The sequence below is a fragment of the Rhinolophus hipposideros genome, assembly GCF_964194185.1.
Source record: "Rhinolophus hipposideros genome assembly, chromosome: 6".
Lineage (NCBI taxonomy): Eukaryota > Metazoa > Chordata > Mammalia > Chiroptera > Rhinolophidae > Rhinolophus > Rhinolophus hipposideros.
The window spans coordinates 15,390,345-15,413,741 of record NC_138052.1 but is presented as its reverse complement, the minus strand read 5'-3'; the positions used below and the strand labels follow the sequence as shown (position 1 = coordinate 15,413,741).

Here is a 23,397-nt window from a genome sequence, read left to right as displayed (position 1 = left end):
GGAAGAGAAAGTTAAAGTAAGAGAGAAAGCTCAGTGAGGCCTAGAGCAAAGATGGCAGATGGGCTGAGAAGGGGCCTGGCTCCCTCTGGTAATGCTGCTTTTCTAGCTCTTTTCTGAATGATGATGTAATCATCATTCAGGCAAATGAGGCCGCTGGTGTCATCTTCAAATTATACGCTTGCTCTGGGAATCTGTTTTATTATTTCCAGCAACACGAAAGAGGAATGAAGATGATTATAAAAACTAAAAGTGCTAAACTATTTAAGAGAATGTTGACTTATTTTGATGATTTGATTTAAGCATTTTTTTTTTTTAATATTTTCTGAAAGTTGTATGTACCAATTCCTCCTACCCAAACAGAGAGTGTGAAGCCTAAAAAATCCTTTTTGGAATTTGACTCTGTAGCATTTAGTCTTTTCATTGAGAGGCCTAGAACTAAAATAATAACAACAACAACAACAATCGGGCATTTTTATTTCCCCAGGATATGCTAGTTTCAAATGACATTTTTGTTTTGAAATTGCCTAAAACTGTACTTACACTTCCTTATATTGTTTCTGTTCTTGCATAATTGATTTGATGATGTTCATTGTTCATCTCTAAGTTTTAAAGCACGTAAGCAAAAAAAAAATTTTGTATTCATACATTTTTATACTCTGAAAAAGAGCTTGTAAAATATAGTACATGCTACTATTTTCTTAGAGAAAACTTAAAATATGAAGTTATTTTACTTTTTTTTATAGAGTAGTTTAAAACTAGAAGACATTTTAGAAGTAATCGTGATGGTGATGTAGGGTATTTTCTTTGTGAGTGCCGGGATCATGTCTTGTGAGACTGAAGAATGGAAACACGGACCCAGGAGAGGCGAGAAGTTTTTTGTTTTGTTTTATTTTGTTTAAAGAGGTTAGTTTATTGAAAGCAAAGGGTCAGAGCTCCAAGCAGGAGGGGATCCTGAATGGGGGTGCCCAGTGACTGAGGCAAAAGCTCTTACTTTTATACCTTCCTTTGCCTGCTTGGGGAAGGGGGTTGGAGCCTTCTAATGGGATTCATGTATCAGGTTTGTCCTGTTTGCCCATCCTGAAGGGATTAACAATCCATTCCTATCTATCAGATCTGCTCCTTTGTCCAGCCAAAAGGGATTTATGAGATAATTTATTAACCTCGAGGGGCATTCTCATATCTTTGTCCTGGAGTGAAGGAGACTTTCCAGAACATGGAATTTCAGCATATGGCTGCCTTTTGCTTATTTCACCAGGGATCTTTTCTGTCTGCCTAACAACATGTTAACTAACCTGTCTCAATTGGTATTATTAGTTATTAATTATTAGTTTAATTACTTATTGTTTCAGGTTCCTTGGATTTTCAGACATACTGTGATTTGAGACAAATGCAAAATTTTCTTATTTTTTCAAATAGCTCTTGACACTGAAGAGCTGTAAGGCCTCTTTTTTCGAATTCTGCAATTATATGCAGACTGTGTTCTTTGCCAAAGTCCCCGCTCCTCCATTTTTACTCTTGGCTTCTATTAGTACCATTCCTTCTGTGAAAATGTAGATGTCTTCTTTGCATTATAAAACCCACAAATTATAAGCATATCTAAGGCTGCCCTTGTAGTGTCACTGAAAGAAAAGAGAAAGAAAGAACGTGTGGAAATGTGCAATATGCCAGAAATTCAATCCAACCGATTTAAAACTTTGATAGCCTACTAGAGCCCCTTATCAGACACACTCAATTTAATTATGCCCCATTTAATATGGTTCTGACAGCTGAGGGTATATCTTCACTGTACAAAAGTACCAAAAAAAAAAAAAAAAGACCCTCTGTTTGGCTTTTACAATTTCATTGTTACTTTGTTATTGCTTCCTAATGCAAAAGTAATTTGCCATGCTTTTCCTCTCTCGTCTGCTGTCTTTCACAGTGTAGTAATAAGTGTCCTTTGGTCCTTCCAGAATCTGCAAGAAAAACTCTTATTATTTTCTGTAAAGTACAAGAATTCCCCAACAATCCCAAATATACATAATCAATAGGGATATGATAATTTTTCTAGTTAGCTGCAAGAGGAAATTAGTCATGCTGAGAAGCTTTTCCATACAGAGGAATATTATTAACCTGAATAGTTGACCAGGTAGCCATTTTTCAAATGTAAAATGCAGTGTTTTGTTTTTTTTTTTATTTCATCTCCATAATCATCAATGGGATGGGGCTAAAATTACTAATTTCAGAAAGGACATTGCCATAGTCTCCTTTGGGACCAGTACAAGAATAGCAGTGAAAACCTATTTATTATGTGTTATCAGCCTACACAGGAAGGAGATTAGATGCAAAATAAGATATATTCTAATACCATAGCACATTGATGTGAATACCTATGAACCTTTTAAAATTCAGAGTCTGAGGGCATATTCCCCCACTAAGGCTCAAGGTAAATTTGCTATCTGCTTATTTTGAAGCGTGTTGCACAGAATTCTTCTCCTGGTAGTTATTTTTCATGGAAACACTAGCTGCACATAATGCATGACATATCACAGTGTTTTTCTGAATAAACCTGCAGTTCAAAAACTTTATTACCATCCCTTACCCTTTAAAAACTAAGACTGTATTTAGTTCTGAGGGTCCTAAGGCATTAAAATTATTTTAATCTACAATGATAATAGTAGAAGGATTATTTCCAAGTCTGTGTTTGTTTCAGTACTCCATTTAGTTCACTAGTAACTGCATATCTATTTTTAGGATTGCTAGACACATTCTAAAATGTGGGTCAAACTCCCATTAATGTTTTGCTGCATTAAATCTTTTTCCCTTTTCGAACCCTACTTACAGGCTTATGTCTCCATGTATGCCATCATTTACAGGCCACTTAGCTCTAATTTGGGGGTAATTTAGACAAGGGCCATACTACTTTGTATTTTTATTTAAATTATATAAAATCATTATAAGACAGGAAAAGGCATCCCCAGGAAATACTGCATTGGTATTGAGTAAATAAGTCAGAAAGAAATGCACTCTGCTTGCTACTTGTTGTAACTCCTTCCTTCCTTTGGCTTTAGATACTTTTCTGAAATGAGAAGTCTCAAAGGAAAAAGAGCTTCAGGCTGCTGTTTAACTATCACTGGACAAAATAAAAATCATTAGAATTAATGAGATCGTAAACCTTCATGCAGTGGGAAGAGATAGCCATTTTAATATGGGTATTTTAATTTAAATTATGAGTATTCTTTTCACCCAGTGTCACATAGTCTGAAAAAAAAAATCACATATGGTAATAAAAAAGCATCAAATTCTATTCCATTAAAATGGCATAGCAGTGATAAAATAGCACAAAATAGTCCAATAATTACACAAATTATCATTGTATTAAGTTCTGCAAAAATGTTATAATTTCAACATCCTTAATTGAACAATTCTGTTCTAAGTGCTATTTTGATGCTAATAAGAAGTATGCATATTTGCTCTCCTCCTGCAAAGTTTTCTAAATACCTAACTTTTCTAAAGGTAATGCCTTCCAGGAGTTCTGCCTCCAAAGATCACTGTCTCACTTAGGTTCTTTGTGTTCTTTTCCTTTTCAATAAGCTTTAACATCCAAATGTCCTTTTCCTGGGAAACAATTAGTGTTAGCATAATTCAGAGAAGAAATGTATGCAGAATTCCAAATGAAGAGCATCCCCAAATATTGGGTTTAATTCTGAAATTATGTATGTATATTGGTCAGTGGTGAATTATTTTCTCCCTTTTGCTTCCTGTGTCCTGCGTAAGCTCGTTCCTCCTTGCTTTTTCTAATAGTAAATGTAAAATGCAATGTTTTTCATTTCATCTCCATAATCATCAGTATGGATTGGGCTAAAATTATTAATTTCAGAAAGGACATTGCCATAGTCTCCGTTGGGGCCAGTACAAGAAAAGCAGTGAAAACCTATTTATTATATGTTATCAGCCTACATAAGAAGGAGATTAGATGCAAAATAAAATGTATTCTAATACCATAGCACATTGATGTGAATACCCATGAACCTTTTAAAATTCAGAGTTTAAGGGAATATTCCCCCACTAAGGCTCAAGGTAAATTTGCCATCTGCTTGTTTTGAAGTGTGTTGCAAAGAATTCTTCTCCTGGTAGTTATTTGGGATGGAAACCACAGCTGCACAGGGGTTAACAGAATATAATGGGTATGGTGACATGTAATGGTTACCTGTTACAGACTGGTATTTGGTACAGTTCTTAATTACAAGTGCAGAGCCCCAAAGATGGACAAGAGTTGGAAAGATACTATTAGAAAACACCTAAAGTACTGGCAACAAACTTAAACCAAAAATAGCCCATAGTTATTACCTGTGAATCACGTGCTACTTCTTACCAAATGGTATATTACTGACATTGATTTCTGTCTCACCTGTTAGAGCAATGACTGCGAAAATTCTAAATCTTTAACCACCATTCTTTTCTGAGGCAAACTTCTTAGTTTTGTGACCACTCCCATCTTTACAATGCCTTGCCATTGTGAAGATTGTCCCACTTGTGCCTGTCTTTGGCAAATTCTTAATCTTGAGTGGGCAGCCCCTTACCCCCAAGAAGTAGCCTGCAACCTGTCGCCGACATTCAGCCACTGTGTGATCAGGAATGAAAATTAATGTTAATTTTGGCCTATGAAAATTATAATTAGCAAGGGGAATCTGCTGCCAACATAAATTATGCCCCTGATTTCCATAGACAAATAGATTTTTAAAAATTACTCCCCACTTTGCAATGAAGTCTATTTGTATGGATAATTAGAGCTGACAGGTGTGCCTTTCTAAGACACTTCCCCCATTTTCCACTCCTTTGCTGATTCTTCCTCCAATTCCTTCAAATTCAAAATTCCCCCTCATGGGTCATCTGCTCCTCATCATGGGTCATTAGTCCAGGAGAGCTGAAAGAACTGTAGGCCTTGTCGACAAGCCCAGTCCCTCTGGTCTCTCCCCAGAGACCACATTTAGCATTTTTGGTTAAGCACAAAAAGGCCTAAAAGGTTCTGACAAGGAACTGACAGGTTTGGTTTTTTTCTTTCTTAAACATGATACTTGGAGAAAGGTGATGGTTAAGTCTTACAGAAAGGTTAGGGCACAGGTAGGGAAGGGAAGCAGGACCGTTACACACACACACACACACACACACACACACACACACACAGAAAATGTTTGCCATTCTTAAATAAAAATATGGTTTCTGTATACTTGGAATACTGCCTACATTATCTAACGGCCAAACATGAAAAAAAAAAAAAAAAGAGTAATTCTTGGGAAGGTCTGGAAAGGTTCTCTACAACAATATGGCACACTCTAAAATTTGAATTACAGCAGTGAATAGGAATCAGGAAAACCCACCCACTCTGTGCCCTTGAATAAATCACTAGCCCTCTCTGAGCCTTTTTTCCCTCATCTATAAAACGAGACTCTTGTTCTAATGATTAGGTCCTTTAGTTTAGGATTTCATAGGCTGATGGAGGTGATTGCTGCCATTCCAGCAGGGAAGTTAGCAGGGAGCCCCTTTAAGTTTAAAATGGGTCCATTTAGAAAAACCTAAAGGCAATCCTATTATACATAACAGGTGGAGGAAAATACGGAACATATTGCCATTAAGAGCTGGGATGGATTGAAAAATATAGATTTACTTGATGCTTCTATAAATGAGTATAGAAGGTTCTTGTTGGATTATGAATGGAAATTAAGGTGTTTGGGGAATTCCTTCCTCAGTGGGTCTTTCGGTAGCCTTGTCACGAACAGATCATTGAGCTAGGTGAACCTTGGAAGGCAAACAAAAAACATGTTAGTTTCACTGATGCTCATAGCGCTTTTCCTCTCTGCCATCCATAAATGTGCACTACTAGAAACAGAGCTTGTTGATAAAGGCTTTTCCCCCATTCCCTAACTCACCTCCTCTGGAGAGGCTAACAAAAAGGGAAGTACCTGCAGAGCAAACAACTGAGGGGAAAGAAAGTGATGAAACATGGCCTCTGGATATTCAGCCCTTAACAATCTCCCTTGTGAGGTTCAGGTGGCCATCCACATACTCTCCTGAGTTTGCCAGCTCCTGGCTATCAGTATGTACAGAGTAAGCACCAGTTACATTCTAATATTAGAACTGCTGTCATAAAATGTAAATAATTGTTCTTATTCCATTAAATCTGAAAAGTAGTAGGTAAAAAGTAGAAAGCTAAATCTAGCTCAAGGTCAGTATACAACCATATGACTCTCTAACCTTGTGAATATAAAATAAAGGTTTCTTGGCATTCAGTTTGAACCCCTGAGCTAATCTGGCAACCTGTAATGTAGGCACCTAAGCACAACCCCCATATCATTCATAGAACAGTTCACCTTATTATTTGCTGCCCAGGGGACTGGCTGGGATGTATTTTTTAAAAGTTATTTAGTGTCATTCTGCCAAGGACCACAAGCTGTCTTAATATGGAGGCCAAGTCAATACTGACATAGTCAAACAGAAATTTGAGAATAGCAAACTGCCCCCAAATAAACGCAAATCTCAGGCCATATCTGCTGTGTTTAAATTCCAGTTCCATTGTTTGTGTAATTACTTGTCTGTTTCTCCAGGGTTCTTATCTCTAAAATGGAGCTAACACTATCACCTACCTCATAGTATTGTTGTAAGGATTATGAGATCATAGGTGTGAAAAGCTTAGACAGCGCCTGCTACATAGTATTTAAGTGTTTGATGCTTTTATCATTGTTGGTATTGTTGGTGATATTATTGCTACTGGTGCTACTAGGTTGGGAAGTAGCAAATCTGGGTTTTAGTTCCAGTATTGCCACTTCCAATATATTTAAGGAAACTTGCTGAATCTCAGAATTAACATTTGTAAAAATACTCTAATGGTATTACTCTCTGGAGTTCCATTTGATTCTACACCATTCAGTGTCTGGAGGTTCCAGCTGAAATATAATGGGAATGTTTTTGACCTGAAAAATCTAGACAAATGTGTCACTGCTCTAGTTCACTGAGCACACATCATAAGTCACTTCATGTTTCATTATGAAAAGAACAACAACAAAAAAATCATTTTCTTAGAGAATTATATTCTAGGAGAGGATCATGAGATCTAAATATGTTTCTTTATTTTTATTAAAGTAACTTGTGATAGAAGTCATTGACTCTGAGAGAATTATACTTCTTTAGACTTTACGTTTTTCTAACAGCTCTATGTTCTAACTTTATTAAATTTTGAAAACCAAAGCTGTTATCTCCAGAATCTTATGTAGAATTAGGTGCCCTATAAATCGTCATTTTCAGAGCTGGGTTAGATTTCTGAAAATATGCTTTTATAATTAAAACTTGTAATGAAGCCAAGTGATAGAGTGCAGAAAAAGTAGAACGAAGAAAATATATACGCATCTGTACACACACACACACACACACACACACACACACACACACACACATGTTATAGAATATATCATTATTCTGAGGATGGCAAAAGATGTACCTAATATAGTAAAAAAGAATTTACAGTATTTTTTTGTTGTTGCTGCAGATAAAAGAGGCAAATGAAAACCTGCAAGAGGATGAAGAAGATACTATTGCCGATTCTGCATTTCAGAGCCACATTATAGGTAAGAATTCACGTCTTGATACATCTTTAGCTGAGATATTTTCTATGTGACCTTCTTTCAGATACGGCGTGGTCCAAAAGGCCATGTCTTATGCCTCCCACTGTCAGGACTGGGTCTTAACGTCTCTCACATTGTTACCTTTATCTTCTTAGACATTGGAAGCTATCGTAAAATAAATAGATCCAAGCAGACCTATGAAGAAAACATAGGTGCTTGCAAAGGAATGCAGTACAAACTGATGCAAAGTATATGTCAACATAAAATGAAAGTACTGAGTGTAAATAATTTTTCTCTGAGGATAAGATCAACTGAATCGATCCAGTTTCAATAGCAATTGTCTCAAGAAGCACCTTGTTGCAACTACTATTTCTTAGAAATGTGGGGTGGGGTGGTGGCTTTCTTCAATTGAATGTTTTTTAAATTGGATATTTTTTTTACACAAGGAACCAACGAGATTAAGTACATATGGCTAGCCAAAAATCTTCAATTTATTTTCTGTATTATTTATTTTAGAACCCTGGTTATAGCTAGTCCTATCTCTGAAAAAAGTTTGGCTTGTCAGCTATTGCTTAAAATTGTGCATAATTCTAGATTGAAGGGATGCAGGTTCCCAACCAAAGAAACTTTACTGACCTGTTTTCAGCAGCCGGGAGGTCCCTGCTGATGGACTAGCTGTCTGTGACTGTGATTCTTGTCAGGAGATAGAAGAGGTGATAAATTTAACAGCTCTGAGCCACCTTGGACACTTGCAGGATTAGTCGTTCCACAGGTTCTAAAAAAAAGTCTGTGGATATAAGCATGCTGATTATGTAGCTATTCATAAGATACCAAGGCATGATGGAATCATTTCTTCAAGTCACATTTGGGTATAGGAGATAGTATTGAATCCCATGTCCTAGGACATGACAGACCCACAGATTTCTGGACTAATCAGTCTCCACTGCTCTTGCTGTTTCCCTGGAGGACCTTTTCCTGCCAACTCTCAGCATCTTGCCTGCTCTTAGCACCACGTTGGTACAATTTGTGGCTAGTTTTCTAGCAGACCCAGCAGTCTTCTGCAAACTGTAATTTACAGTTTACCTCAGAGCGTTAGTGTGCCCCCACAGCTTCCTGAGCCTGGCACACCATTATTATTCTTTTCATTTGTAATTGGGACTACCAGACTTGACAAACAGCTGCATCCGTGTAGTCTGAATAAGATTATTATTCCAAAAAGGCATCCTTTATTACAGTTGTCAATGTAACATGCCTAAATTGATATCGGTTCTGCGTAGTCAGCTAATATGCAAGTTAAATATTGTTTAACAGCCTTCAAACGTGACACTGGTAAAGCCCCCACTGAGTCATCATTTTTCCATAATGAGGTGTTCTTGATACTATAAGACAACATATATGAACTTGGAGGCTGACTTTCCTTTAAGAGAATTACAGTAGTCTACGTGTTTTTAGTAGACTAGCAATTCTTTACATTCCATGCTGTTCAACATTATACCTACTAGCTACCTATTATTATTTCCATTTCAATTTAAACGAAAACTACACAAAATTAACACTTTATTTCTTTAATTGCACTCGCCCCATTTCAGGTTTTCAATGGCCACGTATCCTACATCATCCGTCCAAGCAGTCCCATTATCACACAAAGTTCTTTTAGAAAGTGCTGCTTTAGATTGCTTTCATGAAAGTAAATGTAGACGATGCTTCTGACAGATAACTGACTTGGTCTTCAAATAATTGTAGATTCATCTCCATAATTGTAGACTCATCTCCTCAAACTGATGGAGAACTATATGAATAAGCTGCTCTTGGCTGCCAGTAACAACAACACAACTGACTAGCCAGTACTAAAATAATACAGTTATTTAATTGTCTTATGTAATTAAAAGTCTGGAGGAAGGCAACAAGAAAGAGGCGTAGCCGTTTAACAATGTTATCAAAATCCCTGCCTTTTTGTCCTCATGCTTGTTGCTTCTGATTGCAAATTGATTCCTGCCACTCCAGGCATCCCATCCATATTCAAGGCACTGAGTATAAGGAAGAGTAAAAACTCCTTCAGCACCCACCCTTTCCCCCCATAGACTCCATCTTACAGGTCATTGGTGAGAACCAGACAAGCCTAGCTGCAAAGAATGATGGGAAAGTAAGTATGCTGCTTTTCCAGCCTCTGTGTAATGAGGTAATAGGGAGAATGGTGTTGAGAATGTTTCTTGGTTAACTAATACCAGTAAGACTGCCACAGACCTTTTTAAAAGTTCATCCATTTCAAGACTGAATGAGACTCAACAAATCGAGTGGTTATTTATCTTTATTTTACAAGGACTGAGAATATACTTTTTAGCACCCTGATAATCCCAATATTCCTTATTTTGTCTAGATTAAGTGTTGTCACATATCCTCACAGTATTTTATAACCATAGAATATCTCTGATCACAGCAACTGAGCAAATCTAAATATGTTCTTCTTCTAACCAGATACCAGCTAATGTATTTAACAAAGAAAAACGATCAGGAAATTGGTGAATCTAAATAGTTGCACTTCTGTGGTTTAAGGATAATCATGTTTGTTCGATCAAAATTGTGTTAGTTGATTACAAGACAAGATATTGTTAATTAAACCTGCTTTATATTGAAATTTGAGATTCATGAATTAAGTAAATAATACAACTAAATTTTTTTCTTTAAAATTTCCCTAATAAATGTCAGCACTCCATGTTAATAAGCACCAAGCAAATGACTAGCCTTGTCTAAGAGGAGAATTAACACAAGTGATCACAACCACCATATTTCTAGTTGTTCTTTCCAACGTTAACTATTATAACAGATTCACCCTATATATTACACTAATAATCAATAGGACTAAATGATCAGTGGGAATTCAAATAACATGTCTCACATTTAAAAATATCAACCACTAATAAGTGAAGACAGATTTGGAAATTTCTGTAAAGAGGAGAAAATGTCTTTTGAGGAAAAAGCCAAGCAGAATTTAGTGCTAGCCAAGAAAAAAAGGGTGCATGATAGACTTGTGTAGGGAAGGATACCTATTGTTTTTCCTAAAACTAAAAAAGTTACAAAGAACAATTTGTCTAATGGCCCAGTAGGCAAATGTCCCAGTGTCCAGTGCTGAATGAAATCTGTTTACTGTCCCGCACAGATTGGGTGGACTCCTACTTTCTCCTGAAGGACGCTTCTGGCTCCTACCATCAGAAGCACAACTTGACAAATGACAAGGTGTAGCCCTGAGGTTCTAGCTGTCTTTGGCTAGCTCTGTGAAATCTCTTGGTGCTCTCCTTCCCACTTCAGGAATTGCCTTCAAGGGATCTTTCTGGTGTCCTCCTTTCCTCCCCAGATGGCCTTAGCCAGCAGCTATTTAATGCATTATGCAGGAGGATAATAGGTGTTCAATAAGTACCCTCACTTTTGACTTACTTAACAGACCATACACCAATTTATTTACATTTTCTCAGGATGTTTCACTTCCTTATTCTATCCTCTCCCAGACTTTACCTAGCTAATCTGGTAAACTAACTCATGTCTGTGGAGTAATGGATTAAATAGGTACCTTTTCACGTCACATGTCTGCATTGTAACAAGAACTCAAGAAAAGTTTTATCTCTAGTTAAGAGGAACTCTTGGGACCTAACATTTCAGGCATTCAGGTCACTGGTTTGACCAAATTATAGGGTGAGGAAGAAAGGAAGAAATCCACCCTGTTTCAGGCAATGAACAGCTCTAGAAGCAATGTTAGGAGGAAAGGTTGTCATCTAACCCTACTCTTGAGAAATGTAAGAAGTGAGACATAGCTATGTTGAGGCAAATAGAGAAGGTCTGGACCACCAGGCACAACAGCCATTTTACCTCTGCAACACATAGACCTTGTTCTTGTAAACTTTTATCATCCAACCATAGAGCATCTACTCTGTATGTGCCCAGTCTGGAGTTTAGTGGATAAACTCCAGTAGATAAACAGAAGGGATAAAAGAGTCATATGATACATAAATATTATTGTCAAGGAATCTATGCACTGAATTCCAGTGAAGATCAGCAAACGCAGCAGCTTCTTCACCCAGCAGCAGAGAGGAGGCGTCACTAGTATCCAATGTGGGTGGCCGTGGTTCTTCAGGAGAAAAAAAAAAAAAAACGGAAGATCTCACAGACTCTTGAATCAAGTACCTCAAGGATATGGAGTACAAGAACTAGGACCTAAAAGGTTATCTCATCAGAACAGAAGGAAGTCTGCAACTCCTTTGCTGTATTAAAGCCCTAATACAACATGGCCACAGTTGCTATCCACATATGGATTATACAGTTTGAATTACCCAGACTACAATTGTTTTTACATTCAAGACTGGATTTCCCTATTAGTACCAGTAGCATTAAGTTCAGATGGGAGTGAAGGAAACCCGAAAGTTCAGTGGTTTAAATAAGAATAGAAATGTCTCACTGTCACACATGACAGTCCAGAGGGTAGTAGTCCAGGCTGATAAGAGAGTGCCAGGCTCCTCTTACCTTACCCCTCTGCCTTATATGCTTTTCCATTCCCAAAGTCAATTCATTGTCCAAGATAGCTGTTGAGAAACCTTCCCTTTTGTCCATTTTCCAAACAGAAAGAAGGAAGAAGTGATGAAGAACGATATGGTTTGTCCCTTTAAGAACACTTCCCAGCAGTTGACCCATCCCGTTTGCTAACAGCTCATTGGCCAGTACTTAGTCACATAGGATGGGAAGCATTATTCCATGCAGGAGGCCATATGTCCAGCAAAATGGAAGTCAAATGGAAGTCTTCTTTACTCTGGAAGAAAGGGAGAACGAATATTAGCAGACATGTAGCAATCTCAGCCTGCTGTCTGCCCCCTACCAAGGTTACCTCCTTGGTAGAAACACAGACAAATGTTTATTGTCATTTAAGAAAGACATAAGAAAATAAACTTGGAGAGTTGTAAGAAAAGATATAATTAATTTCAAAGATTTATGCTTAGTTTCTGTTTTGTATAATCTGAACTAGCACTCACCGCTCTCCATGTGTAGATAATCTTGAATAACTTTGAGAAAACGTATTGAACTTTGATTTACCACCACCATATTTATGAACAAATATATAATTGATCACCCACCAAGTTCAAAAAGGTTCAAATACATTTGTGGAGTAATTTTCATCTAGAATTTTCCTTTTTCTAAAATTAAAACAAATAGTACAGCAGGGTTTCTAGTACTGTAGCTGCCAATCAATTAAAGTCCTTGATAATTAGCTGTCTTATTTCAAGAATGTTACTAATTTTCCCTACTGTGAAAATTTGAAAAAAAGTTTAGAAATTCAACATACCAGGAGTGATATTCATATTAAAAGTGAAATTAAAGTAAATGTCAGAAAGTTGATCAGACTTTCACACAGCTGTCTGAGTGGAAGGCTATTTGATTCAAATGTCACGTTTTGAATAGTGTGCTGACATATTTAGGCTTAAGTGTAGAAAGGGTGAGCTGTTTGTGATCAACACAAAATGTGAGTGGGAAGCACAAATGTTCTCAATAACGACTTGAATAGATAATGTCCTATTGACTACTAACAGACTGGCACCCAACTGAGAACTACTTAGATAATAGTGGCCACGAATGAGGGATATGATGGAGTGGTTTTACATAATTTGGATCTCATATTAATACTTCCCAGATGATGATTTCTACATTTCCCAGCATACAAAGTGACATCTACTGTGTTTCCCTGAAAATAAAACCTAACCAGAAAATAAGCCCTACTGTGATTTTTTAAGACATCCCCTGCAAATAAGCCCCAATGTGTCCTTTGGAGCAAAACTTAATATAAGACCCAGTCTAATTTTCAGGGAAACACAGTAAGAAGTACCATAGTGTGATAGCTTGGGTAAGGACCTTTCCACCATGGCTACACTGAGTTCACCCATTTAAAACTGCAAATGACAAACTGCAAAGGGAGAGCTTTGCATCTTGGCAGCTTAAATATAAACTCTGCCGATCACAAAGAGAGACCCATGCAAATAGGATTGTGTTGTTCCTTCTGACATAGAACTGGAAATAGTTCCATCCATTGAGTATCTACCATGTACCCTGCCCTGTGCTTGGAGCATTGCGTGTCATCCTCCTTGTTTCTCATTCCTTTGTGGCTGGTTCTCTGTTTTTGTCATCTACAAACTTCCTCCTGATGAGGGATGTCTTCTAACTACCAGAGATAGTCATGAGATAAGGATTTAGTGGAGATTTCTGTATTTTGTGAACATATTGAATCCTAGTCTATGATTTCCTTCCTCTGATTTTTCACTAGAGGAATAGAGAATTGTAGACTTACAGAGTTAAAACTATGGCTTTTTTTCACTCCTGTTAGGTAGTTGCTCCTTTGGATTGTACCAGGAAGCTGAATTCGATTTAGTTCAACAAGCCTACATTGAGCATCTTCTACAAGCCATGCCCTGTGTCAGACACTAGGGACACAGATATGAATAAGACACAGTACCTGCACTCTGTGAACTCTATCTAGTAGGGAGACACAGAAGCAAACAGATAATTCTGAGACAATATGATCACAGATAAGATAGAGGTGTGCTCTGCATACGTATGAGTCCACAGGCCAGGGTGTGGAGCCCAGCTTTGGTGAAATTGGAAATGTTGGTTTTCTTCTGTAGGAAAAAGACAAGAATGAAAGAGTATGATATTGAAGTTTAAGAGCATTACTATTTATTCCCATGCTACCCAAACTTGACTACACATCAAAATGACCTGGAAGTCTTCTCAAAATGCTGATGCTCAGGTCACCCTCCGTAACAATTAAATCATAAGGTCCAGGGATGGGAGCCAGACATTTGTAATTTTTTAAAAGATCTTTAGGTGATTCCAATGTGGGGCAAAGTTTGGGAACCACTGTCCTCCGGGTAGGGTTCATCATCAGCAAAGGGGAAAGAGATGGCTTTCAACTCAAAGGAAATGACATGAGCCAAGGCCTGGAGATAAGAACATGGCCCATTGTAGGGGAGGAGAATCTGTGAGAGACCAGCTCAGCGAGGATGAAGTACAGATAGAACAGGTTTTGTAGAATGGAACCAGATCTTGTAAACCTTGAAAGCCCAGCTTAGATATTTGAACTTTTTCCTACAAATAATAAATAGACTGTGGAGATTTTTAAAAGAAGACCAAGATGGACGAGAAGTGACCATCCAATTTACCACGTTATTCATGTTTAGACTTTGGAAATGAAAATACACTGTCATTTTCTCTTCCTTCGCCTTGGACCAACCAAATACACTGCTCACTCTGTTTTCTCATCAGTGGTGCTGTAGAACCATGCATTTATGTAAAAGGATGGACAGCGAGGAATATTGAAGGGTGCCAAAGGGCTCCCTTCCCCAGAAGATCCCTCCTGGCAGCCAACAAAGGATGTGTGTGAATTTCCTGCTCCTTGGTACCTCCTCTGGGTGAGGGCCTTCAGGTCACTGGTTATGATACAGACAGTCTCTGCGAAGGGCATACATTGTGTGTCAGTGACCGATAGCAGCAATGCATTTCCCAGGTTAGGACTAGCAAGACCCGAAAGGAATGAGCCATGAGCCAGGTACATTCTCCTGCCAGGGAACTGAGAAGCACACAAAGGAGTGTTTTGATGTTTAGAAAAGTTAAGGGTGGTGTTCTCCAGACAGGAAGCTCAGCTGCCAGGAGCAGAGGCAAACATGAAACCCTAGGGATGGTGTGAATGAACCCAGGGGAAAAGAAAAGTTTACACCTATTACCCTGAACAGGTAATAGGTAGACTCATTAGACACATTAATTTTGCTTTGTTTTCCCCCAAGGCCTATTGCTGAAAATACAATGTTGGGGAGTCTGAAATAGTGTACAGAGACCCAGTCTTGTGCCATTCTCTCAATTTCACAAAAGGCGATTAATTCACTTTAAGTGTGAGAATGTATGTGTGACTTATGGCATAGTAAGGATTTAGTGGGGATCAAAACAATAACCCCCAAAAGACTGAGTGCCTCAGCCCCTAAACCAAAATACTGTCCAACGTGACAGAAAATTCCAAAGAAGCAAGACATTGATACATATTATAGTAATATCTAGTCTTTCTTAAGAGCTTTCTCTATGCTGGGCACTGGCAAAGTATTTCATGTGCATTGCCTTGTTTTATCCTCACAACAACCCCACACATTAGACACTATGGTCACCCTTTACAGATGAGGAAATGTATACCCTGAAAGGTTACGTACTTTGCTCAGCAACATGGCAAGTATGGAGTAGAAAGAGCCAGCATCCAAACCCAGTTTAGCCCATAGCTGTAAAGTTAAATAGACCCCCCAAGGATGTAAATGATGACTTTTTGTCATCATTTTTTTGTCACCTTACAGGCACAGAGACCAAAAATCCCCTTAGTAGATTGTTTAGCTAGGGGTTGCAAACTCAAATAAGCCCTGGGTCAATGGGTAAGACGTGCTGGATGTCACGTGCACATGCATATATTATATGAGTGATGGGAGTTTTGAGGAATGAAGAGAAAATGACCCATCCCAGGATAGCAGCTACTTGTCAATTCCAGATGTCACCATAGAAGAAGGCTTGCCCTTTGCAGCCAAGTCTTTTCATTTTTCACCAGAAGTCAAAAATCTAGATTATTTTATGTGACATATACGTATGATACATTTTAAAATGTGGGCTCAATTTTAAAAAGTAAGTCTTCAGGTACTTTTTTTTTTGATCTGGCAATATTTCAAATTAGAATTTCAAAATTCTCTCACAGAAACCCACCTCTAAAAGTATATAGTGTAATATAGAACATATACATGTTTTCTTACATGCATGGTTGAGCTGCAGGCAAAGAATTCATCAGAGGCTAAGGATAGCACGAAAGCTTAAACCAGAGAGGAGAGAGTACCATCAGCCAGGGGTATGTATGTGGTAGTTCCTGGTGACCTGACAGTAGGGTGACCAACTGTCCCAGTTTTCCTGGGACTTTCTTGGTTTTAGCTCTAAAAGTCTTGTATCTTGGGAAACCCCAAGATGTCCTAGGGAACTGAGACATTTGGTCACCTTACCTGGATCCTGGTGTTAAGGAACTAAACTGTGACATAATGAAGGGTCTAAGCAGGGTGGGACATTAGGTCAAAAACATCCCTTCCCCACTCAGCATAAAGCTGGACTCCTGGGAGCAATGAAGACAGACCCACCACTCTGCAGAAGGAGGATGGTGGGAATAAGCTCTTAACCTCAACTCGGTCTTTAGCTGGGAAAAAAGAAAAATAAATTTTAAAAATGTCTTCTCCACGGATTCTGAATCATTAGCTCACACTCATGGGGATCAGAGACCTAATTCACTCTCTCTGTGTGCCCCTAAATCCCCCAGCTTGCAATTTGTAAATGGTCTGAGTTATGCTTTTAAATACTTCAGAGAAGAAACTAGGAGGAGGAATAGATAAAACAAGAGTGGCAGAATATTGATATTTTTAAAGCTGGGCAATGGGTATATAAAGATACATTATATTGTTTGAGAATATTTGAAATTTATCATAATGAAAAGTTACCTTTTTTTTTTTTTAAATGCAGACTCAGGTTGATAGGAATCCCAGGAATCTGGCAGAAGCCAACTCACATCCTCTCTTAAGGTACCTACTCTAAATTTTACATACAGATAAAGTTCCAAGGAAAATTAACTCACAATAGGAAATCATTAAAAACACAAACGGAAAAAAATGACTTCGTCGTGAGAGTCAGAAAAAACAACAAGCTATAGAATGAGTCCTGCAAAGACTACAGAATTGGTAATTACCAAAAAAAGAAAAGTATTCACTATATTTGAATAAACAAATATGGAAATGAAAATTAACAAAGGAACAAATGAGCAGTCAGATTTCAAAAAGAGACACAACAGAATCTCAAAAAAATTAAAAGTCGTTAAAGAGAATTACTGAACTAGAAAATAGAATTGAAACATTATACAAAATGTGTCACAGAGAACCAAGGAGATGGGTAATATAAAAGAAAGGTTAAGATACATTAGGTAAAAGGTGATGAAATCCACATGCATCTAAGTGTAGCTCCTGAAAGAGAGAATAGAATGAATGGGGTAAATATAATATTAAAAGAGTTAATGACTAAAAATTTTGAAGAATTGAAGAAAGTTAGCAACCCTCAGATTCAGAAAGCCAAATTAGTTCTAAGCAAGATAAATAAAAAGAAATCTACACTAGAGGATAATGATTTTATTTTATTTTTTTTTGATAAATACCCAGAAGTGGGATTGCTAGATCATGTGAAAGTTCTATATTGAAATAAAATCACAATCTTGAAGAAATATCAACATCCCATATTCATTGTAGCATTATTCATGGTAACTAAGATATGAAAACATCCAAAGTGTGTCTGTCAACAGATAAACTAATAAAGAAATTGTAGTATATGTGTACAGACACACACACACACACATATACAGGGAGTGAGACACACACACACACTGGAATATTATTCGGCCTTTAAAGAGAAGGAAATCCTGCCATTTGCAACATGAATGACTTTATAAGTGAAATAATCTGAACACAGAGAAACAAATCATGACCTCACTTGATCATGTAGAATCTAAAAATACCAAACTTATAGTAACAGAGACTAGAAGAATGGCTACCAGGAGCTGAGGTTTAGGGGTAATCGGAAGATGATCAATGAGCACAGACTTTCAGTTAGAAGCTGGTGAGTTCTGGAGACCTCATGTACAGCATGGCGACTATGGTTAACAATAATATATCCGATACTTGAAATTTGCTAATAAATAGATCTTAGTATTCTTACCAAAAAAAAAAAAAAAAGAAAAAGAAAAAGAAAAAAGAAACTGTGTGGTCATGGATGTCTAATTAGCCTGATTGTGGTAATCGTTTCGCAATGTGTACATCTATCAAAACATCACACTGTATGCTTTCAATACATACCATTTTTATATGTTAATCATACCTCAATCAAGCTGAGGGGAAAAAAAAAGAAATCTACACTCAGGCACATCTTGGTGAAAATGTAGAACACCCAAAATAAAGGAATGATCCTAAAATAAATCAAAGAGAAAATACAGATTACCTAATAAGTAATGACAGTTATAATAGCAGTTATAATAATGACAGTTACAGCAACAACGTAAGTCAGAAGACAATGGAATTATATCATCAACGTGCTGAGAAAAGATAATTAGCAGTCTAAAAGTGAATAGTCTCCGAAACTATGCTTCAAGAAAGAGATCAAAGACATTTTTTTCCAGGCTAAAACAAAACAAAATCTGAGTTTTCTACCACCTGATCCTCACCAAAGTAAATCGTAAAGAGTATACCGTCATGCACCACGTAATGATATTTGGGCCAGTGATGGACCACATATATGATGATGGTCCCATAAGATTATAATGGAGCAGAAAAAAGCCTATTAGTGACGTCATAGCAACACATTACTCACGTGTTTGTGGTGATGCTGGTGTAAACAAATTTACCGCACTGCCAGTCGTATAAAGTATAGCACACACAATTAATTGCATGCAGTAACTAACACTTGATAGTGATAATAAATGACTATGTTACTGGTTTATGTATTTACTGTACTGTATTTTTATCATTATTTTAGAGTGTACTCTTTCTACCTATAAAAACAGTTTACTGTAAAGCAGTGTGACATGTTATGCTGGCAGCAGCCTCATACATTTCGTGTTTACCACGCCTCTTGGTTGCATCATTTTCTCTCGTGCTTGCTTTAATCTCATGTTGTTTTGTACAGTAACATACTGGACAGGCTTGGAGCCTAGGCCGTACCATATTCTTAGGTGTACAGTAGGCTGTGCCATCGAGGTCTGTGGAAGTGTATGCAATGATGTTCACACAATGACAAAATTACCTGCAGGTGAATTTCTCGGAACATACCCCATCATTACATGGTACATGACTGCGTATCAGACAGAAGAAAATCATCCCAGGAAGGTCAGAAATATAAGGAGAACTGCTGAGTAGAGAAAATAGTAAACATTCTGTATATAGCAATAAATATACTTTATAATGTATATTATCAAAATACACCAAAATGGAAATAATCCTAGACATCAATAGAATTGAAAATGAGTTGGAATTGGTGGTAAAAATTACAGCATTATAATGTCCTTATATTGTTGAGAATTAATATATTAGTTTGGTAAGTTATATATGCATGTTAAAATTTCTAGGGTAAACACTAAAAGTAGGTAGAAATTTAATATAACATTTCCAAACTAGTAGAAAAAATGGTATAGCTGTATCAATAACAGACCAAGTAGACATATTCTAAAAAAGGTTTTCAAAGCTGCACCAATTAAAGAGTCATGAAATCAATATGGTGAGTTAAGGTCAGCATTTGTTAGTTTTTCTTATTTCTTTTTTTAAAAGAAAGAATGGAGCTCATACAATAGTGAAGTAGTAAGAAAAAATTTAGTAAAAGTAAGTAAAAATGTGACATTTTGATTACATTTATGTATAGTTACTCATACAGAGGTATACTGGTTTATGATGTAAAAATGTACTACTGTGGATAGTAGTCAAAAGAGTTTGAAAGGCCTGGCCCTAGAAAAACTTTTGGCAAGTATATCAGGGAATATCTATCACAGTAATCATAGCTACATTATCATAATAGCAAAAAAAAAAATGGAAAAGCACCCAAATGTTCGTCACAGTAGACAGGATAAGTAAATTTTGAAATATTTTTTCTATGAAATACTATGCAGCAGTGAAAATTAATGAACTTCAGCTGTATGTACTATCATAGATTCATCGCAAAAACTATGTTGATTGGAAAAAAATCCATGAATGGATCTTGAGATTATTATGCTAAGTGAAATAAGTCAGACAGAAAAAAGTTGAGAACCATATGATTTTACTGATATGTGGGATATAAAACTGAAAGCAACAAAGGAACAAGACAAATGAAGAAACAAAAACTCATAGACTCAGACATAGTTTAGTAGTTACCAGAGGGTAAGGGGGGTGGGGGGAGGGAGATGAGGGTAAGGGGGATCAAATACATGGTGATGGAAGGAGAACTGACTCTGGGTGGTGAACACACAATGTGATATATAGATGATGCATGCAGAATTGTACACTTGAAGCCTATAACCATTGTCACCCCAATAATCTTTTTAAAAAAATGGAAAAAAAAGCCAATCGCTATGGATTACTTACAATATAATTCTATTTGTACAGTGAGCAAAGCTAAATGACAGTGTGGTAAGACTATACAGCCAAACAGAAAAACACAGCAAGTTGATGAGTAACATGAAATTCAACGAGGTGATTTTATTGGTATGCAAACACGACAGAGTGCACTTACACTAAGAGCAGTAGTGGTGGGTGAAGGATGTGATCAGAGAGGGGTGCAAGAGTGGCTTAATAACCGTTGTTAAGGTGGATCATGGGTATTCTTTTATGATGATGACAACTGTTTGTTGTATACACTCCTGTATTTCTAGGATGTTTCACAATTACTTTAAAAACCTTAAAACAAAGTACCATCCCAAACAAAACACATCTGTGGACTGAATCAGTCTTCTCTTTGCCTTTCTGACCTATGCCATACATCCCCCATGCCCATCTTCCTCCTGTCTACCTGTTGTCCAGCTCATTAGCATCTCCAAAAGAACGGTCAACGAAGAGAACAGAGAGGGGGAGAAAGGGGGACACAGCCCTGATCCCCAGTATAGAGTTAGTCATTCATCAGTTCTGAAGGACATTGTGTGTTGCAGAAGGAAGTCAGAAACAGAAGTTGTGGGCAACTCCTGAATTTTAGTCTTTCTGTCCTCCACATTACCACAGAGAATTCCAAGTTGACCACACATTATAGATGGACGCATCTCTGTCCATCTTAAGTGCTGTTAAAGCCAGTAGTTCTTCTTATGCCTGAAGGTAATTAAAAATTAGTGACTGAGCAGCAGTGATTAAAAAAACAAACAAACAAAAACTCCATCATCAAAGTTGGAAAGCACTGTCCCTACAGTAAGAACTCAATCATATATACTTAATGAAAAAAAACAGCTTCATTTAAAGACTTTTAACACTCAGTCCATGGGGATTCCCAATGATGTAGTCATTAAATCTGGCCTGAGTAAATACGTAGCTTAAGGGAGAGGTAACGTGCTAGAATGATAGATCAGGTGAGGGCTATGACAAATTATGGAGATGAAAATTGAGTTGTGTAATGAAATCTGCCACTGAGAGCAAAAGGAGGAAAAGTGATCTTGGGAACAGGGTACTTGTGACTTGAATGAACCCTTATTCAAGAGGGGTGCCAGAGCAAAAGCAAACAGATGTAGAGAAAGGAAAGCATCTTAGTAAATCTATTACAACACGGAGCTGATCTGGGCACTTTTTAATAAGTCACAGACATGCAACCAGGGCTTAACTTCTTCTAAAGAGAAACCCTCATTGTTGAAAATGGTAGTACCAGAGAAAATAACTCGTTAATGTCAGTCTTAATTCCTGTCATCAGCCCAATGAGAGAATTTGAGAAGAATCACTTAGCAATCTTCTTATCAGTGGTCCAGTGTGTGCTCCACTCATTTTGCACGTGATCAGATAAAAGGATGATGTTTGCTTTATCTTTTCTTTGCCACCCTGGTGCAGCTGAAAGCTTTTGGGAAAGGGGAAAGAACAAGCTCAAAGGTTACCAGGTTATGAAACATTGTCACAGGGAAGCCAGGAGCATTGAATCAATTTCCAATATGTTTCTTATGTAGCTAAAACCTACACTCTGGAGATGTTATTGTTGGATTCTTAAAGCAGGAGGAATTTGAAGAGAGACTTTCATGCCACCGTGATAAACAGTCTACCGCTAACTCGATTGTGTCAACTCCCAAACCAAGGGGAAATAAGCTTAAAGGTGACTTTCTGCCCATTTGAAACTCAGCCAGGTGTTCCGCCTTCACAGCCCATTTGGAAGGAGTCCTATGTGTGTAAGAACACATTTGGAGCAGGCATTGGCGGGCCTGCTTTGGAATGACTGGATTGCATTTCCAAAGATGTTATTTCCCTTCAATACGGACCCAGCCATCAAAATGTTTCCCTGATGTCAGAAAGTATTTGTGTATAATTCTGCTTTAAAACAGGTCTCTTTCCTATGTAACACATAATTTAAAAAAATGAAAGTGCTTCTCATATGCTGGGTTACAACTGAATCCAGTTTTCAAAAGAGAAGAGTGGGAAGGAGGAGACAGGGTACTGAGGAAATGAATAGGGAAGAGGAGGAAAAGCCCAGTTTTGGGATTTCGTGACTTAGTGCAAAAGGCTTCATGTCCTTGTTCCCTCAATCATCAGGTGAAGGACTTATTCTAGATACTTTCTCAGGTTGTTTTTTGTTTGTTTGTTTGTTTGTTTGTTTTCTGGCCCAAATGTCTGATACTCTTGGAGGGAGCAGGAGTATACCTCAGCTTCAAAATACCTGTCCATGGCAAGTTCCCACTTCCCATGAATCTCTGAGACGACAAGGGTTTCAATCACAGGATCTGAGTAAACTAGCAAAGTTGCAAAGCTTATCCAGTGATTTCTGGGCAAGATGTAAACCTCGTCCATAAAAGTAATGTCACCAGTGTGTGCACCTAGAGTTTGGCACTTTTGAGAGTGCTTCTGTGCACCTGCTCAACAGTCTTACAGTCACATAGACCTACACGCCACTTCCCGCTTGGTCACCTAGCAGATGGTGTGATCATGAGGAATTTCCTGAACTTCACTAAGCCTCCCTCCCCTCATCTGCCAATACCTACTTTGAAGTAGTGTTGAGATCCTTGTGTTTTTTTGCATACAAG

The 23,397-nt window shown here is 37.6% G+C and overlaps 1 protein-coding gene across 2 annotated transcripts in view; it reads left to right on the top strand.

Moving 5' to 3' along the window:
- Window positions 1–23,397, top strand: part of NCKAP5 (NCK associated protein 5) — an 834,652-nt gene that overhangs the window by 723,228 nt on the left and 88,027 nt on the right. For both annotated transcript variants that reach the window (XM_081050689.1, XM_081050688.1), the window contains one exon: window positions 7,520–7,598. In XM_081050689.1, coding sequence (XP_080906815.1) covers window positions 7,520–7,598 — 79 coding nt within the window. The remainder of the gene's footprint in view (window positions 1–7,519; window positions 7,599–23,397) is intronic.